General features: G+C 39.0%; 1 protein-coding gene across 5 annotated transcripts in view; it reads left to right on the forward strand.

The window, feature by feature from the left end:
- RAD51B (RAD51 paralog B) overlaps positions 1 to 17234 on the forward strand; it is a 387602-nt gene that overhangs the window by 171771 nt on the left and 198597 nt on the right. For all 5 annotated transcript variants that reach the window (XM_071744453.1, XM_071744454.1, XM_071744456.1 and 2 more), the window contains one exon: positions 6422 to 6518. In XM_071744453.1, coding sequence (XP_071600554.1) covers positions 6422 to 6518 — 97 coding nt within the window. The remainder of the gene's footprint in view (positions 1 to 6421; positions 6519 to 17234) is intronic.

Here is a 17234-nt window from a genome sequence, read left to right on the forward strand (position 1 = left end):
TTGACTTTGAGTATGGGAATTCAATTTATTTTAAGGCTTTTTGCTTGTGATGGCTGAGCTCTGTAGAGCACTTAAGGTTATTTTCATTCTTCCCCACAGAAACCTGAGATGTTTGGGCTGGTGTCTACTCAGCTTGGGAGTACAGGGCACCTACTGGGATGAGTACTGCTTGGGTGTGGTGATTTGCTTAGATTTAAGATGATAAATTGTTAGGTTTTCTCTTCTGTATTTGGTTTGTATGAGCCAAAATAGTTTACATTTCTAAGATGAAAATACCTGTATCTATCTCACCTCCTAGCACAGTAGTAGCTGTGATACAGATAGTTTGGTTTGGTCCTGGAGCTTAGAACTGTCTCAACTGTGCAGAGGCTTTTCCCTGCAGAATTTGGCTCTCCTGCATGGGGAGCCCCTGTGAGGCATCACTGCAGTAGCCAGCAGCCAGTGCCCAGGAGCTCTGGGCATTTGGAAATTTCTCTTTAAAGCTTACTTTGCTTAGGACCTCTCAGTATTATAGCTCAGACTTTTCCACCTGTAGTTCTGATGTCACTAAAACCGCTCTGTTTTAAGGAAGTTTTCTTCCTTGTGAATATTGGGTAAAAATCCCGCTGAAGGTGATGACACCTTTTGGTAACTTTTGTGGCAAATGGCTACTGATGCTGAAGAAAATCTCCCTGATGTAACAGCAGCTGAAGCAAAAACTAGATCAGTGGGTAGTTTAGATGAAGATCACAAATGCACTATAACTATGACAGATGTTGGTAATTTAGGGTTCTTCCCAGAGCAGACCAATACCAGTCTCAAGGAGCTGTAACAGATTCCCAAGGAGAAGGCTGCAGATCACATAGGTGTTTGAAGCATGCTGCTTCACTTTGGTTTTCTCACTGTTCCCTCTTCCTGTTTCCAGAACTGCTGCCTGCTCCATCTGCCTTTGTGGTGTTGCTCGGTTCACTTTCCTTTAGCTGGTGCTTAGAAAACAGTCACCATTGTTTGACTCCTTGCTGACCTCTTGAATGCCTCATTAAAAAACTCTGAGCTGCAGGGAAAGGGAGAGGTACCTTCTCAGGGACCAGTATGAAGAATGGCAGGGGATCAGTAAAACTTATTTTCCTTCTCCTCCAGCATGCCCGAGTCAGCATCCCAGCATTCCTGACTGCTACTTGTCCTTGGTGCTCTCTAGTGACATTGCTTGAATACAGTGAAAAACACAAAATATGTGGACTAATAAGGATGGAGCAACTTGGGATAACTGCAGGTGTCCTTGTACTTGCTCTTCCAGCTCAATAGGAAGCCTTTAATAGGAGTTTTTTTCTAAGTAGTCTTGTATGATAAGTGGGGAATTCTGCTCCATTCTCTTAACAGCTATTTCATGAGAGTGGGTTTTTTTCCACCTGTTGGTACATTCCAAGGGACTTTATACTTTTCCTGATTATTGATTGATAGTTCTGTGCTAAGCTCCCTTTAATTTTGTAATAAACTAACAAGGAGGCTGAGACCACAAGTTTACAGAAAATCACTTATTTACTCAACTGGATTTACAAGAATGACAAAGTCAGATTTAGTAGTTTCACTGTGGCCCTAGGAGGGGCAGGAGAAGTAATTTGTACTGTATAAATAACCAAATAAAGAACAGTTTGCTTATTCTTCTGTGTAAGACAGTCACATTTCAGTTTTTAGGCCAAATCTCTCCCAGGACCTTCAGGGGATTTCCAGATATGTAGGAATTGTACTATTTACAATTAATGGGAGTGATGGGAGTTAAGGCACCTTACCTAAGTACGTTTGCTTTTCCAATTTTCTTCCAGAAAACTGGCTTCTGCTGAAATCACATCAGTTGATGGATATTCTATTTTCACAGTAGCATGTAAAGATTTCAAGATAATATAAACAGCACAGTTGACTTCTGGATTAATCTTAGAAATAGCAATGACATGTCTAGGACATGAATACTATTTTTCTTGAGAAATTCTTGTTCCCGTTTTTTTCCAAGTATCAGCACCTATAAAAAATTGAGGAAGTGGTCAGAAGCATATGCTTCTTTTTTTAAAAAAATGTATCTAAATTTAGAAACTTGGGAATGTCTTCCCACTGACTCCTTGTGTGTATCTCCATGTTTTCTAGCTGTAAGAAGGGTTTTTCTTGTCATCAGAATACTTCTAAGTATTAGAAGGGGTTATTTTGCAATCTAAAGTTGCTATGCTGAAGTAGAAATCTTTGTAAGATAGGGAAATTGTGTGGTCAGCCAATAGTGTAGTATTTTAAGTAGTAGACTTTTTCTCAGAAAATATTCTGAAATTTGAATCTGAGTTAATTTCTACAGTGTTTGCAATTCTGTCAGAGTTGAAAGTCTGAGGACTGTAAATTTTCACTGATTAGATGGCTGTCTTAATAACAAGTTGTAAGTGAACAGACTGAAAGGTTCAAGGCAATGGTTCACTCAACTCTGCAAGGGACTCTGTGCAGCAAGTTTCCAGTGTTACTGAGCTGTCTAGCTGACCTTTTCATCTATTTTTTTTCTCTTTTACCAGTGGAGGATGTTTTCCATTCATACATAGTCACTGACTGAAGAAGCCCTGCACTCTTCAGCAATCACAAGTTGGAAACTTAAAGCAATAACACAACCTCCTTACCTGTTGCTCATTTCAGGACACAGCTTTGTGTGTGAAGAGGTGTTATGGTTTTTTGTGACTTTTAGTGCCCTAGTGGTAATGAAAGTACCCCTAGCAAGAAAAATATTTTGTTCCAGTAGTTGGTGGTAGAAATAGGAGCTCCTAGGTATTTCATAATATACATTTAAAAATACTATGTATTTTAATATAATAAAATTTAAATATCATGTAGCAACCTTCTCACAGTTGAGTGTTCAGCTGGAAGATGATAAACTCATGACTGGCATTGAATCTCTTATGTGGAAGCTGTGCTTGGCTGGTAGTGGTGTCCACTATCTGTCAAAGGGAACCACAACAAAGGCAACTTTTCCTTCCCTGCTTAGGCAGAAGACTTGGCAGGTCTCCTGCACTGAACAGTGTAAATCTGATCTGTAGGTTAATGGCAAATGTCCAATGAAAAGCTGAGGAAGTGCTGTTGCTAATGCAGTGCAAGGCACTCTTTCTAACAAGTCTGCCTGGACTTGTGACCCCAGCTTGTTTCCAGGCACTGTTTAGCAGTGAGAGGTGGTTTCTTTCAAGTGTGGCACCTAGGAGACTAAAGGGAGAAACTCGAACCTTCTTCATGTTACTGATTTGTAACATGGGAACATTGAGGTCTGAATGAGCATAGGATTCTGTGCACACAAGTATGAATCCACATGTGAGACTCAGCTGATTCTGTCCATGTGCAAATGTGATTGCTCATCAGAAAGTCAGGCAGCTATTTCACTCCATACCTCCCTTGTGCACCCGTATATTCTCTCGAAATCACACTCAGGTGTAAATATTTCCTCAGATGTCTATTTGCAACCCCCTGAAAATGTTGAAACATTTCAAAGGACAGCAGGATGGAGTGTAAACACATGTTGGGGGTTGGTGAAGGAGGCTTTAAGGAGGAGTTAATACATTCTTTAGATGTGACACTGGAAGTGAGTGGTATCAAAAGTCAGGGCTTCAATTTTCTGTAGGAAATCTGGGGATTCCTGGAAACATAGGGTCTTGTTTGAATGACACTATTAACTGCCAGAGTATTTGTGACCAAAGTTTTAATCTTGGGAAAAAAAAATGTTTACACTTCCCAGTACAGACATGTGGTGGAAGTTTTGAAGACAGATGTAGGTATTCAGAGGAGTTGTCTAACTCTGAGTCCATTACTCTTTTTTAATTAGAAACTTTTTAAATTAGAAACTGGAATTTTTTCTTTCTGTTAGCAACCCATGGCTTGTTTGAGCCAATGAGGGTTTGGAGCAGTCTGCACACCCACAGAGTGAAGTTCAAACTGGATTATGGTAGGTGCTCAAAGATTTATATTGGTTGTTTGATAATAAGAGTACCTATACCCGACAGAAAAATTTTTCAGTAAGCAAAGCTTCAAAAGTGTGACAGGGAATCTGATGTCAAATCCAGTGCTTAACTAACAGCCTCTTTGCTTGTATTTACAGGAGAACCAAATCTGTGTTAGCTCTGCAGGCATGCAGAAATTAAGAATAACTTTCAGTTAATTCCAAAATGAGCATTCTGTACGTGCATATGGCTTCATCTCAGAGGAAGTGTGCTCATTCAAGATAGTGTTTAAATGCATATTCAAGCAAATGTTTAACTCCCAGTGAAGTCATAGATCTAAGTCCCTGGGAACTAAGATGGGACACTTCATTCCCATCCTCAGAGCAAGCCAGATAGCAGCATTTACTCTGCATTATTAAAGTGACTTTTTAAACAATATAACAAGATATCTAGGGTATTCTTAGTATTGAATAGTTATTGAAGGACAAATCAGAAATTGAAATCTAAGTTCATAGGGGTAGCTTGTTAAACAAAAACAGTGAAGAAGATTTGCAGTTTTACAGGGAGCATTGGTGTGAACTTTCTGGTAAAAGACGAGGCAAAAAAAGCTCAAAGATTGAAAAAATGCGGTTGCATTATTTTTCTTATGATTTTTGAAGGAGAGCAATGTGAGATGTGGTGTGCTTACATCCTTTTTCTCATTTAAAAAAGATCCTTAAGCATGGTAGCTTTTCTTTAAATCCTGGTGCATAAATAATAAAACACATGATAGCACAGTACAAAGATTATCTTGGCAGAGGTCTGGGATGACTGCATTGCTTACAGAGCATTTGACACTTGTGAATAATGTGATCATTGCAAAAGCATACCAATGAAAACTTCATACCCCACTAGTGTGTGTGTTTGTTTAAGTTTGTTAGCATGTTCTGTTTCAGCACATTTTCTAGTACCAGATCAAGGAAAAGCTTCAGTGTTGTGCCATGCTGTTGGTGAATCTTATGCTTGGTTGCCACAAGAGCCTCAGTGGACAAGTGAGGCCGTGAGTTTTGTGACACAGTGACAATGAAGTGAAGACAGTGTTAAGAAGGAAAGATCTTACATCCTGTTCCTTATCCCTCCTGACTCGTGGCTTCCTTCTCCTTTATTTGCTTTGAACCCATTTTGATGTTCATGCTATCAGAAGGATGAACTCACTCACTAAAATGGAAGTACCCTAACAAGAAGAAAGGAAAATGTAACTTTCTTCTTCTTTGTTATTAAATTGAATCTTACCTTGTAATCTGATGAACAGGACAGGCAGCACTGGCTGCAAGGAGTTGTGTGTGCCCTGGCCTTTCCTGTCTACTTTTGGGTGCTTTATAGGTGCATGCACCAGCTCTGGGAAAAACAGCAGAGGGCTGTGATGCATTTCTCAAATTCCTTTTGTGAGAATTTCCTCTTCCTTTTAGCAATTCTAAGCTGTTAATTTATTCCAGTAGCTTCATGAAGCCACATGCACAGAGTACCATGTAGAATTTATTTCTCCCTTCCTCCTTTGCCCAATACAGATGAAGACAGTCTATTAATTTCTGAGAGAGTTTGTTTGAAATGGAGTCTGTTCTTGGTGCAAGTAGAAGGACCATTTTAGTTTATTTTTTTGTTTTGTTTTGGGTTTTTTTGGTTGTGGGTTTGTTTTTTTTTTTTTCAAGCAAACAAACAAATGAAAGAACCTGACATTTTTATCAGGTGGCAGAGACCAATTTTAATTGCAGAAACTGCTGCAGCTTAGTCGACCAGAGCATTAGGAGGCAATTATGTTTCTATGCTCTTCTCTCTGTTCACAGCATTTACCTTAATGCTTTTTGTTATTAGAAAAAAAACTATACCTTCAAAGGTGCTAGGAACTGTTCACCTCTTGCAAGCCAGACCACTGTTTGTATTATCAGAGGAGAGCACTGTGTGGGTACTACATTCTTGCCTTTATCAAAAACTTGTGATCCTGAAAACACTGAAAAATCCTCTTGTAGAGACAGCCCTGTGACATGTAGTACTCTAGTGGTTCAGATCATTGGGGATGTATCCCTACAACACCTCTTTTTTTCATGGCAGTGTGTTTCAGCCAAAGGAAGGAAGTGTGTGGAAGTTACTAAGAAAATACGTGTCCTATTTGCCTATGGAGAAAATGATGCTTTTTGTAAGGAGTATCAAATTGTTCATTGAAGTATGAAGTTTTTCAGAACAGTAGTTTCATTTTAGACAGCTGTATATATCAACATACTGTTGTTTAGTATTTCATCTTTTTAACAATATCCCTTTTCCTGCCCTTCTTGCAATTAACTCAGCTTATGCAGGTAGTTCAAAGTTTTCTGAATGTTGAATTTGCTAAAGGTCAGAGTAGAGGGTTGCCTGGATGCTGTGTGCCTGGAGGATTCCAGCCCTTGCCTGGGCTGCTCTCTGTCTTCCAATAGCTGTAAAAATTCATTTCCCTTCCCCCTCTCCCTGTCTGTTTGCAGGTTATCTTGACAAATCAGATTACCACATGGTTGAGCAATGGACCCTCTATCCAGGCAGACCTGGTGTCTCCAGCTGATGATTTGTCCCTGTCTGAAGGTAAGAGATATCTTCTATCAGAACTGAAACTCTACCCTGACACAAATCCACATTGTAACTTACAGTCTTCTGCTGATATACAGGTGGCTGTGAGAGTCAGGTATCAAGTCTAACATTAAAAAAATTATTTTTTAGTTTCTCTGAAAATCCATTTATAAATAAAAAGAAAGTAAGTGTATTAACTAAAAGGATCTGACAGTTTCCAAGTGCTGGGAATGAATTTTTGAGCTGTGTCAGTTCTATAACATGTTCTTCATTATTGTACTTTCATTGATGTGTATTTAGAGCATTTTTTTCTCAGTCTTCTGAAGCTGCTGCTAGAGTTCATGCACAGGGTAGGCTACCAATTTGTTCTGATTGTTCTAATCTAATTATTATCAGTGATTCCGAAGAAGAAACACTGGTTGCAAATGAAGGAGAGCAAGTACTCAGTCCTGTCCCTTGCATTATGCTTTTCTGGTTTTCAAGTACAGTGCCTCAGACTGCAACTCTCTGTGTCTGAATGATGAGATTTTGTGTGATGCCCTATACTGCTTTACATCTTCATGTTTCATTTTTCTGCACAAAATTAGAAAGAAGCACACGTTTCTGGGATAACAATGAGGACGTATTGTGCTAAGATGAAAAGGTAATTCTGTAATTCTGAATCAAGGTTTGGAAAGTAATATAATAATGTCAGCTTTCCCCACTTGGAAAGAATAGTCAGAGTCAGGGACAGATGCAGAGAAGTTTGGGTTCAGTTCATGCATAGACCCAAATATATGATGTAAAGCAATGCTCATTTTTCCTGCTAGAGAATGATAATTGCATTTAGACTTCATGTAGTGTGATTTTTTTCCCTCTTTCTCTCCTTGTTGCACATTATGGTGATTCTGGTCAGCTTATCTGTGTTCCAGTTGATCACACACAGGATTCTCAGGTTTGTCTGACTTCATAGGAGAACAGTGTGGTGGCAAAACCAGCTAAGTGATGTTTAAAACTGACATTATTTGTGCAACTTACTTCAATGGACAAGAGAAAGATGGTGAAGATCGATTAAACAATGTCAAAAAGTAGCAAATAACTTAAATCTTAACACTGATTGATGTGTTTGCTTCATAATTTTGTCAGTAGAAGCTTGGCCAAAATACAACCCATTAAATCATTTTGGAATTGTGCTTGTAGCTTTAGTTGGCTCCATTCATTGTCAAAATATCTCTGAAGTTCATTGTTTGCATATGACTCCCTACCTTTGTCAGAAAGACCTGAAATTTGGGAACAAGATTTGGAAGAGGAAGGCATAATTTTTCATCTCTTTTATTTCCTTCTTGGCATAGAGTTGTTGCTAACAGTCTCATTAAATGCTCCTGATCACTCATCCTTTTTCTTTGTCCTGTGGAACTGCTCTGCATGAGCTTCCTCTGAAAGGAAAGGCATAACAGACTCTGAAGTGGAAGTAGTAACAAACTATGTTCTCAGCAAAACATACTTTGTTCTTGTAGTTAAAATATTTGAATATTCCTTGGAAAAATATGGAATATTTTTAAACTTTCTGAATTTTCCTGCAAATATGAAAGGTACTGCATATGAGCTATAGTTAAGTAGCATTCTGAAATCAAGACCATGTGAGAGATGTGTGATGACTTCTGTAGCAGTTATGGCTTACTGATGAAGCTTTCATGTTGTGTCTAAATCCTCTGCCACCATTATTTTTCATCTTTTAACCCACAAATGACTTAAAATCTGTTGGTGCTCTCTGTGTTCATTGTTTTCTGTTGTTTCTCTCATTCCTTCTTTTTTCATCGAGGATCTGGAGTGATAAAAAGGGGCCAACATGATATTGTTGAAAATGGAAACTTTTGTTTAGCCTCAGAATACAAGAAGAAGCAGCAGTGCTTTTGGTAATTCAAGTTTTATCAAGGGATGCAGGAGTAATAAATTTCTTTATTTCTTTCCCTTCTTTACATCTTCTGCCAATTAATATTGATGCAGTGTTTACATGTGCTGTGTTGTATAATGGAAAACACATTAGATCTCCACACTATGTGCTGTTCTCCTTCTGTCTGTCTTATACATAATATGGCTACTTCTAGATTTAAAGTTTGCTTCAGTTTTAACCCACGCTATGAAAAAAACAGGGGAATTTCAGGCCCATTCAGCATTTGATTTCCACGTTTATCTTACTATCAAAATATATATGTGTGGTTTGTAGTTTTCTTTCTTTTTTAACACCTGTCCTGAGTAAGTCACCTCTACTTTATTTCATGTTAGCTATTGAAATAGCTACTGCCTGAAAGTAGCAGTACTTTAATGTTCTGACAATTTTGGGTACCTTAAGAATCCTTAATGAATTTAGTCTTCGAGGATTAATGTGATACTTGAAATACTTACTGCTGTTTTGCAACTGTAGAATTTGCAGAAAAGAGTGGTTGGGTGAATATCCCCACTGCACAAAGTGGATATGTTGGAGAGACAGGAATAGAGCCCAGATTCATGACTGGGTTCTTACCTCATTCTTCCTTTTCACTCATCACCATCTAAAGCTGAATTTGAACCAGTGACCTCAATGTGAAAGGACCCACAACACATTATTAGTCCAGCAAGCAGCTCAGACCTCTTGGTTTGTATATGTCTAATATGTTGTTTTAATCCTATCTGAAATCAGAGTCCTGTCACTGTAAATGATTTGTTAAAAGGGTAATCTTTCTTAGAGATGAAAATGAGAATTTCAAACTGAATGTGTTGTTAGAAAAAAAATGAAATGTTACAGAGGCTCTTGGTTTTGCTTCTGATTGTGCTTTGGAAAGGAATTGCTTGAGTTATGTGTTAGATTAGGCAACAAACCAAGGAAGCTGTTCATCTGATGTGTGACAGAAAGTTAATCTGATGAACAAGCTGAAAGAGTATTGTCAAGCTGTTTCAGGTTCAAAGCTTGTCTTCTGTAAAACTGCAACTTAGTGCATGAAAACTTCTGCCCTAAAATGTTGGATTTTTTTAATGAGAACATTAGAGGCTTTATAAAAGCAATGCTGACTAAAATCCTGCCCCTTATCCTAAGAGCTGTAGAACTGTGTTGGTTGGTGGTACTTGTAGGAAATAGTTATGTCCAGCTAAATTCCCAGATGCTTTTTCTTCAAGGCAGAAAACAATATGATTAGTTTGCTACAAACTAAAGTGATGAATAAAAAGTTTCTGAACCTGTGGGCTGAGTCCTTGCATTCACTTAGCCTTTACATATTTGCCAGTTTATCATCTGAAGGAGTTCAGTAAGACTAGTAATGTTTTTCTGCAGCTCTAAAATTATTAAAACATATAAGGCTGTTCCTTCTCTAGGAAGCAAGCTCATTTTTTACTTGTAGTCATACTGTTCTTCTCTTACAAGCTGTCATTGTAGCAGATAGACTGGAGCATGTTGTGGGTACTGCTATTTCACATTCAGGTTTGCTTTATGAAATAGCTTTTCTCTAGCTTTCCAGTCAAAGACAACTTTGAGAAACCTTGAAGTTATTTTAGATTGCAGAGAAGATCAAATGAGCCCAGGGCTATCATTAGGCTTCAAAATGTGGTCTGAAGAATTAATGCTTTATTATTTAAACATGCAAAAGGTTAAGTAGTCCTCAAATCAATTAAAATATTTTTAAAATAATTTAAATATATATATTTAAGCTGCATTAAGCTAAGTGAGCAGTAGAAATGTAGTGCAAAAGTCCACAACGAAGTATTTTATCTGACTGTTAGTTGACATTTTAAAACAAGTTACCTGTGGCTGTGACTGTACTGTATTTGCCAAGTTCACATGACTGGATTTTACCTAATGCAGTGGGTCACTTGAAATTAATTCAAAGCCTGTGTGTTTGAGTGCCAGCTGGATGGTGAAATTTGTTTCATTTGGTTGCTGCAAAGAGACAGGACAGTGGGACCTACCTGAAGTCCCTTCTAGTCCACCAGTGCCTGTCTTATTAATACATCTGCCATCTGCAAGCTCTAACTTCCTCTCATGGGCATCAAAGCCAAACTCTAGCTTTTCTGAAAATAGCTCAGGTCTGACCAAGAACACCATCCCCCTCCCAGTGTGCACAGAGCATCAGGCAAAAAAGGAAGAGCTGTCTCGGACGTATTCATTCTCACCTAGCACTTTCAAATATTTGTTTGGAAAAGTCAGAATTATTTTATGTTTAAAATTGTCTGTAAACTTGCACTAGCTCTAGGGAGGCCAATGTTCTGTCTTCTGCCATTTGTGTTCATCAAGCAGTTTGTCACAGCACTGTATATTTTTATATAGTGTGAGCAATGAGTTTAGTCTGACCTTTTCGTCTTTGTTGCTGGGATCTTGAATTCTCGTAAGCTGTTGGGCAGAAGTAGACTTTTGTGTTGTGGAGACTGGATAAAACTAAGCTCCTGTAATATATCCCTCCCACAGGATTTTCCTACTTTAATTTAGGGGAAGAAGATTTGAAGCTGGAATCTTTATCTCTCTTTTTTGCTTTGCCTTGGATCTCCTGTCAGATTGTAGTTAAATAGTTTTAGTCATTAATCCTCAGTTTACCTTTTTTTTTAGCATGGGGATATAATTTGATTTTACAACTTTTTAAAAATTTTTATTTTATTTTGGTTTATTCTTTCTTAATATTTCAAGATACTTCCGTGGGGAAGTTAATGAGTTGACCTGCTGTTCACCCTAGATTAAGACCAGTTCTGTAGCTTATTACTTCTTTCCCTTGAAATCCCTTTTTTCAGTTTTGGTGCTGACTTGAGAGAAACCACTGAAGGAATTATCAAGAGAACTAGGGGACCCTCAGAGATCCGAGACTGTTGGTTGATTTTGGCTTGTTTATTTATTGATTTATGTATAGACTTATGCTTAAGGTTGGACCTGCAGGTGACTTAATATAAATAAAAAAGGATATTTTGTAAGAACACAAAATCCTTTTGCAGGAATTGTGAACTTATGAATACAGCAGCTGTTAAACAAGTTTCTAAAACATTTCCTCCTTTTAGTTTTAAAACTAATGTAGAATAATGTATGTTCTGGTGAAGTGCTCCAAGATACTATGACTTTAAAGAATTTAAAAGGATCATAACACTTGGCATGTGTTAGGCCTTTAGTATTTTAGCTGAATGCTCTGTAAACCTATTGCAGCCTCGTTTGTAGGATTTTCTTTAAAAGAGGAGATAGGTTGTCCTGAATCATTGAAACAGTGGTTTTAGTTAATTATAATATCATTAAAATATTTTAGTTAATTATAATAGCTAATTATAATAGTGGGCTTAGTTAATTATAATAGCTTTTTAAATTGGATAATTAATGAATTATTAGCGTACTAATTACTTTTCTGACTTTCTGAGGCCCAAGTACTTGTCAGTAGTTATTGAACCCTTTTTTTTGTTGTTGTTCTTGTTGTTACCATTATAGAATAATCTGTATGGAGACTACTAGGCCTGTTTATGAAATTCAAGAGCCATGTGGCATCATGTAAGGTTTATTTGACTGTGACCTTTTATGTAGACTCTGTGAAAGTTAGTGACTTTTAGATGCACAAAAAAGCAATGAGCACAAATAACACCAGTGGTATTGTCAGATTATTTAGAAGGTGAATTCCAACAATTAGTCCATGTTTATGCCTAAATTACCCAACTGGGACAGGTGTGCAGGTGTGAACCCTGAAAACTAAAACACATCACTGGAAAGGTAATGGAGTTCTCTTGTTTTATGGCCTATCAAAACAGCACAGTGCTTCTGTGTATCTTTTTGTCCTCTGCAGTCACAGTGATACAGGGAAGTGGAGTGAGAATTGCCTCTGTTTTTACTTTGCTATGAACTGCTGCTTCTCACTTGATGGTTTGGTTCGTTCAGGCCCAAGGCCATCTACCCTTCCATGGTTGGACAGGAGAGGTTGGTGAGTCCATCAGCCACAGGATTGTGCCTCCAGCTCTGAGCCCTGGGTATCTCTGAGTTCAGTGAAGGAGTTGCTATTCAACTCACTGGTTCCCATTCACATGAACTGTAATGGAAGAGATGGAGTTGTTTCCTTCAAGTTCTTTGGTGCTGGACTTCATGTCTCAGCTATCTTTTAAGGAACTGCTCCAGCTTAGACCCTGTAATCCCCTTCACCAGCCAACAGTGATGTGGAAAGTCTTTTGTTCCTTCAGTCTGTTCCATCTTGACTTAATTATACATTTTCAGAAATTTCATTTTCACGAAATAGATTGTTACACCCACATACACTGAAAGGTGAGAATGGATCTCATCTTCCTTAACCTGCTAGAAATCAGGACAGCGTGTAGCACATCCACTTTAGGATAGTTAGGCAGTTGGCACCAAAAAAAGGAGGGACCTTGGTAAAACTCAGCTAAAACATGTTGGGGGGAAAATGAGCCTCCTCAAAACAGGGTTTTGTTCATGTGCTTGCACTGTGTTCATGTTTCTGGTAACTCTGTGCTCCCAGAGTAGTGGAGTCTTGACCCAAGTGTTTCACTAGAAGGAAAAAAACCTTCTGTCTACTGAGAACACCTGAAGGAAGTGTGCCTGGAACAAATGATACAAACTGTCAGGGGAAATGGTACCGTGGTTGTTTCTGCATGATGCAGGGTTGTGGTGGTGTATGGAGCAGTTAGATTTCATAACAGTGGTCGTGTCAGCCTGTACTCATTTTGATGCTGTATTTCAACAAGTGGGAAGTAGTGACGTAACATCCAGCCGAATTTTAACAGCTTTTTTATCAAAAGATAAATCTCTCAGTAAAACAGTGTTACAGAGACTGTACATGTCTATGGAAGTTTCAAACTGAATGACATATGTGTAATCACTTGATCTAGACTACAAAAGGGTTGCAAACTGTCAGCAAGAGCATTCAAAGGCTTCTATATATCAGCTTAAGAGAATCTTCATTCCTCATTTCCTAATTGCCACGATGATAGAATCCAAAGTTCTGCTACTTTGTTGTGGTTTCTTTCTAAGGACATGATATGACTTAGAATCATTAATCAACAATTTGTACTCCAAAAACCCTTCAGGTACATTCACTGGGAATCAGTCCTATATATATAAGTAGGAGTATATGTATATAAAACAGGAGCAGGGTAACAGAAGTGCTTCCCATCACAGCTGAGTGGGTAGGAGTTACCACCTCTCAGCTGCAAAGTAACTTACCCCAACTGAGACAATGTGTTGCACCTTCCAATGCAAAATAAAATGGGTTTACATGACTCCTGCTACCCACACTGGTTTATTCCTGCTTTCCTTTAGCCACAGTAAGCATGGGCAGCCACTAATTTTTAGTTGATGGCATATAGCTCTAAAGCATTGTAACAAGGTTGCAACTGGTCATCTAATGCCTGAGAAGTGTTTAAAAATGAAATTAACTCATATTTCAGTGTGTGAGTATATATAAATTATGTTCTCATACACATTTGAATTTAGACCTTTGTTTATGCCATGAAAGTAGCATTAGATTGGATATTAGAAAGAATTAGCATTTAGGTTGGATATTAGAAAGAATTTCTTTACTGAGAGGGTGATCAGGCTTTGGAATGGGCTGTCCTGGGAAGTAGTGGATTCTCCATCCCTGGAGATATTTAAAAAGAGACTGGATGTGGCACTCAGTGCCATGGGCTGGGAACTGCAGTGGTAGTGGATCAAGGGTTGGACTTGATGATCTCTGAGGTCCCTTCCAACCCTGCCAATTCTATGATTCTGTGATTAAGAAACCTGGTTATTTAATGGTAGTAATTTCTTCTCCTGATTTTTCCTGTCAGAATCAAAAAGATTGACCAGCATTTTTACTGTAGTTCTGCATATCATTGGTGTAAGTCAGAAACCCAGTGCATGATTTAGCTCTTAAATTCCTTCTGCAGTTCTGGTGGAATTGTTCCAAACTAACTTATCTTTCAAATTACACTGTGAAATATCAGTTCTAGGGTAAGAAAGAGCCAAACATGGTTTGGCTTTGTGCACAATGACCCATTAAATTCTCTTTTAACTTACTGTGGGTTATTCTTATATCTGTACAGAGGCAGAGGAAAAAATACTAATCTTCATCGTTCAGTACCATTCAGTCCCATTTCTTGCAAAGTTTTATGGTACCACTGGTGGATCTGTCTTCTGGTGGGACTGTGAGGGATCAGAAGGATTTCTGTACATGGGAAAACATCACTATGGGGATTATATTTGGCTTGTGGCATTACAGGAAGCATATGGCTCACCTGCAGGACTTGAACCACTCAGGAGTGACCCTAAATACACGTGTTATGCCAAAGAGGAAGGTGAGGATGAGGGGACAGAGGATAATTTCAGCATCTAATGCTCATGTTCTAGTTGCAGTTCCAGCTGGGTTTCCTCTGAGTTTACTGCAGGATGTTTGAAAAAAGTGGTTCTTCGTTAATCTCAGGCAGTCACTATGATTGATGGTTCCTCTTAATCATAAAAAGAGCACATTGGTGTTTCTGTTGAATTTGTGTGTATTTCCTGCTTTATTATTGTAATAATGATTTATTGTTTTAAATGATGGAAGTTTTAAAACCTATTAGCCTCTTTTGGAGGTTGAAGCTGGGTGTTCAGGCGTGTGAATGAACTTCTTCCCAGTGACAATCTGTTCCTAAAATGTTACATTAAACCCAAACATGTCATGGTAATAAAAAGACAGTATATGGTTGGTGTGCTATCTCTTAATTTAACGAAAACAGGCAGCTTGTGTATGAGCAGATTTTGCATGATCAAAAGGCCAAAATTAATCTAAGCTGGATTCTGTTTGTCTTATCATAACATCAGTAAGGAGCATTTAGAGAAGAACAGCTCAAGTGGTCACAGTGCTGTACAGACAGAAAGATGGGTGAAGAAATGGTAGAAAGAGGAAATGCCTAGAGCTTAGCTGGAGGAAGGTTTCATTTATGCTAATTTCTCCTTCTCCTAAAATGTCCCACTCTTGCTCCAGTCTACCAGTCAAGTTGCAGTATACAGAAGATTCCTGCCTGCACTGGTGCTTAACTAGCAATGTCTCTTCCAGGGAAGAGCAGAAAAGACATTGGCTCAGTTATGAGTAGCTCCACTGCTAACAGTGGAAAATTTGCCAGGACAAAGCAAACCCCAAAGCAGATGCCATGATTCTGTGGGAGTAATTTGAGCCAGTCTGATACCTGGCAGGGGAGCTGTTGCTTCAGGCTGGCTCGTGGGTCTGTAAGTGAGTAGTTTGGGCACCTTTTAGCTGAGTATCGAGAAGTTGTTTCTGAGCGTGAAATCTGTTAGAGCAGCTGTTCCCACATGGTTTCTGTGTGTGCGTCTGTTCCTGGTGGTGAACTCTCCCCATAAACAATCCCATCTCTGTCACTCCGCTCCGCGCGGCTGTGACCCTGCGGGAGGTTACGACCCCCGGTTTGGGAATCGTTGGGATAGGCTGTCAGAGAGTCCTGCTGGGGAAGCGCTGATATGCCCCATCCAGGCCAGGATCATCACAACAAATACCTTCAGATCTCACAGTAATTTGTAGGCCCCTGCCACCAGTTGGAGAGGGAAGCCTATTAGAGCTGACATGTCACTTTGGTACATCGGGAACATCTCGGAGATCAAAAGGTCATAGTCCTCCCACGCTGCTGCAGCCTTTCCTCATGGACTCGCCTCTTCATCTTGCTTCCCTGTCAGTTGGCAGCCAGCCCCAGCTCCCTCGTGGTGCAGCTGATTTGGCCATGGCTGCTGGATGTGTACCAGCTGCATGCAACTGCTGCCCCACTGCCTCTCCCTCTTCCTGCTTCTCCCAAGCTGTCCTCTCCAAAACATTCTCCCTGAGTTGTCCTTCCCTCAGTGCAGGGATTGATAACTGTCTCTCCAATGAAATTGTTGGAACTTAGAGTTAAAGTCATTAAAAGCTGCCTTGGGCAGCGCTGGTGGAGGTGGGCTTGGTCTTCCTCTATGTTTTGTGAAACTGATTCTGTAGATATGAGCACAACATCACAGAAAGTGGCTTCGTATGATTGCTGATGTGATCTCCAAAGCCTTTGATAAGCCATGCAGATAGCCTTTTTAATATAAAATGCCAAGTTACAGATGTCCTAATTAGAGACCTGATTTTTAAGCTTTGTCCTGCTGCAATCTAAAGTGGCATTTATAGACAACAGCAAAAATAGATTTCAAATTAGTTTTTTGAAAGCATTATTACCATAATGTACAATGGTAACATTGTAATATCTGGCTGACTTGGTAGTCTAAGGCCATTGATGTCATAATTTACAGTCATGCAAGCTTGACTGTGGCCTCACTGCATGGATTCAACAAGGGGAAGAGCCTGCAACAGGTAACTTATTTTTAGGTACTTTTTTGTCAATAGATCCTGGAAATTGCCAATGACAGCAGGAAGAGAAGAGGAGATGGTACAGAGAAGCACAGCAATTACTTGTCATTTGAATAAAAAAGAGTTTTGCATAAGATTAGTCTGAATTCAGTCTGTGCAAGTTGTGTTTCAGAGTGCTGTGTATAATACTTTGTCTAGAGATTATGCTGGACTGGTTTTCCATCAGGCTGGCATGTATAAAAAGCATTCAGCAGAAAATTAGAGCAAAGTCAAGTTGTGGAACATGTAAGCCCTGCATGGAAATAAAGTCAGAAAATCATATGTTATAGACTGGTTACCTTATATGCCACCCCCAAACAAAAAAATTGTTTGAAACTTTGTAACTTGATCATCACTTGAACACTAATTAGACATCAGAAAATGAAGCATAAAGTCCACTCCATGTGTCCAGGTTGGA

The sequence above is a fragment of the Heliangelus exortis genome, chromosome 5 (assembly GCF_036169615.1).
Source record: "Heliangelus exortis chromosome 5, bHelExo1.hap1, whole genome shotgun sequence".
Taxonomy (NCBI): Eukaryota; Metazoa; Chordata; class Aves; order Apodiformes; family Trochilidae; genus Heliangelus; species Heliangelus exortis.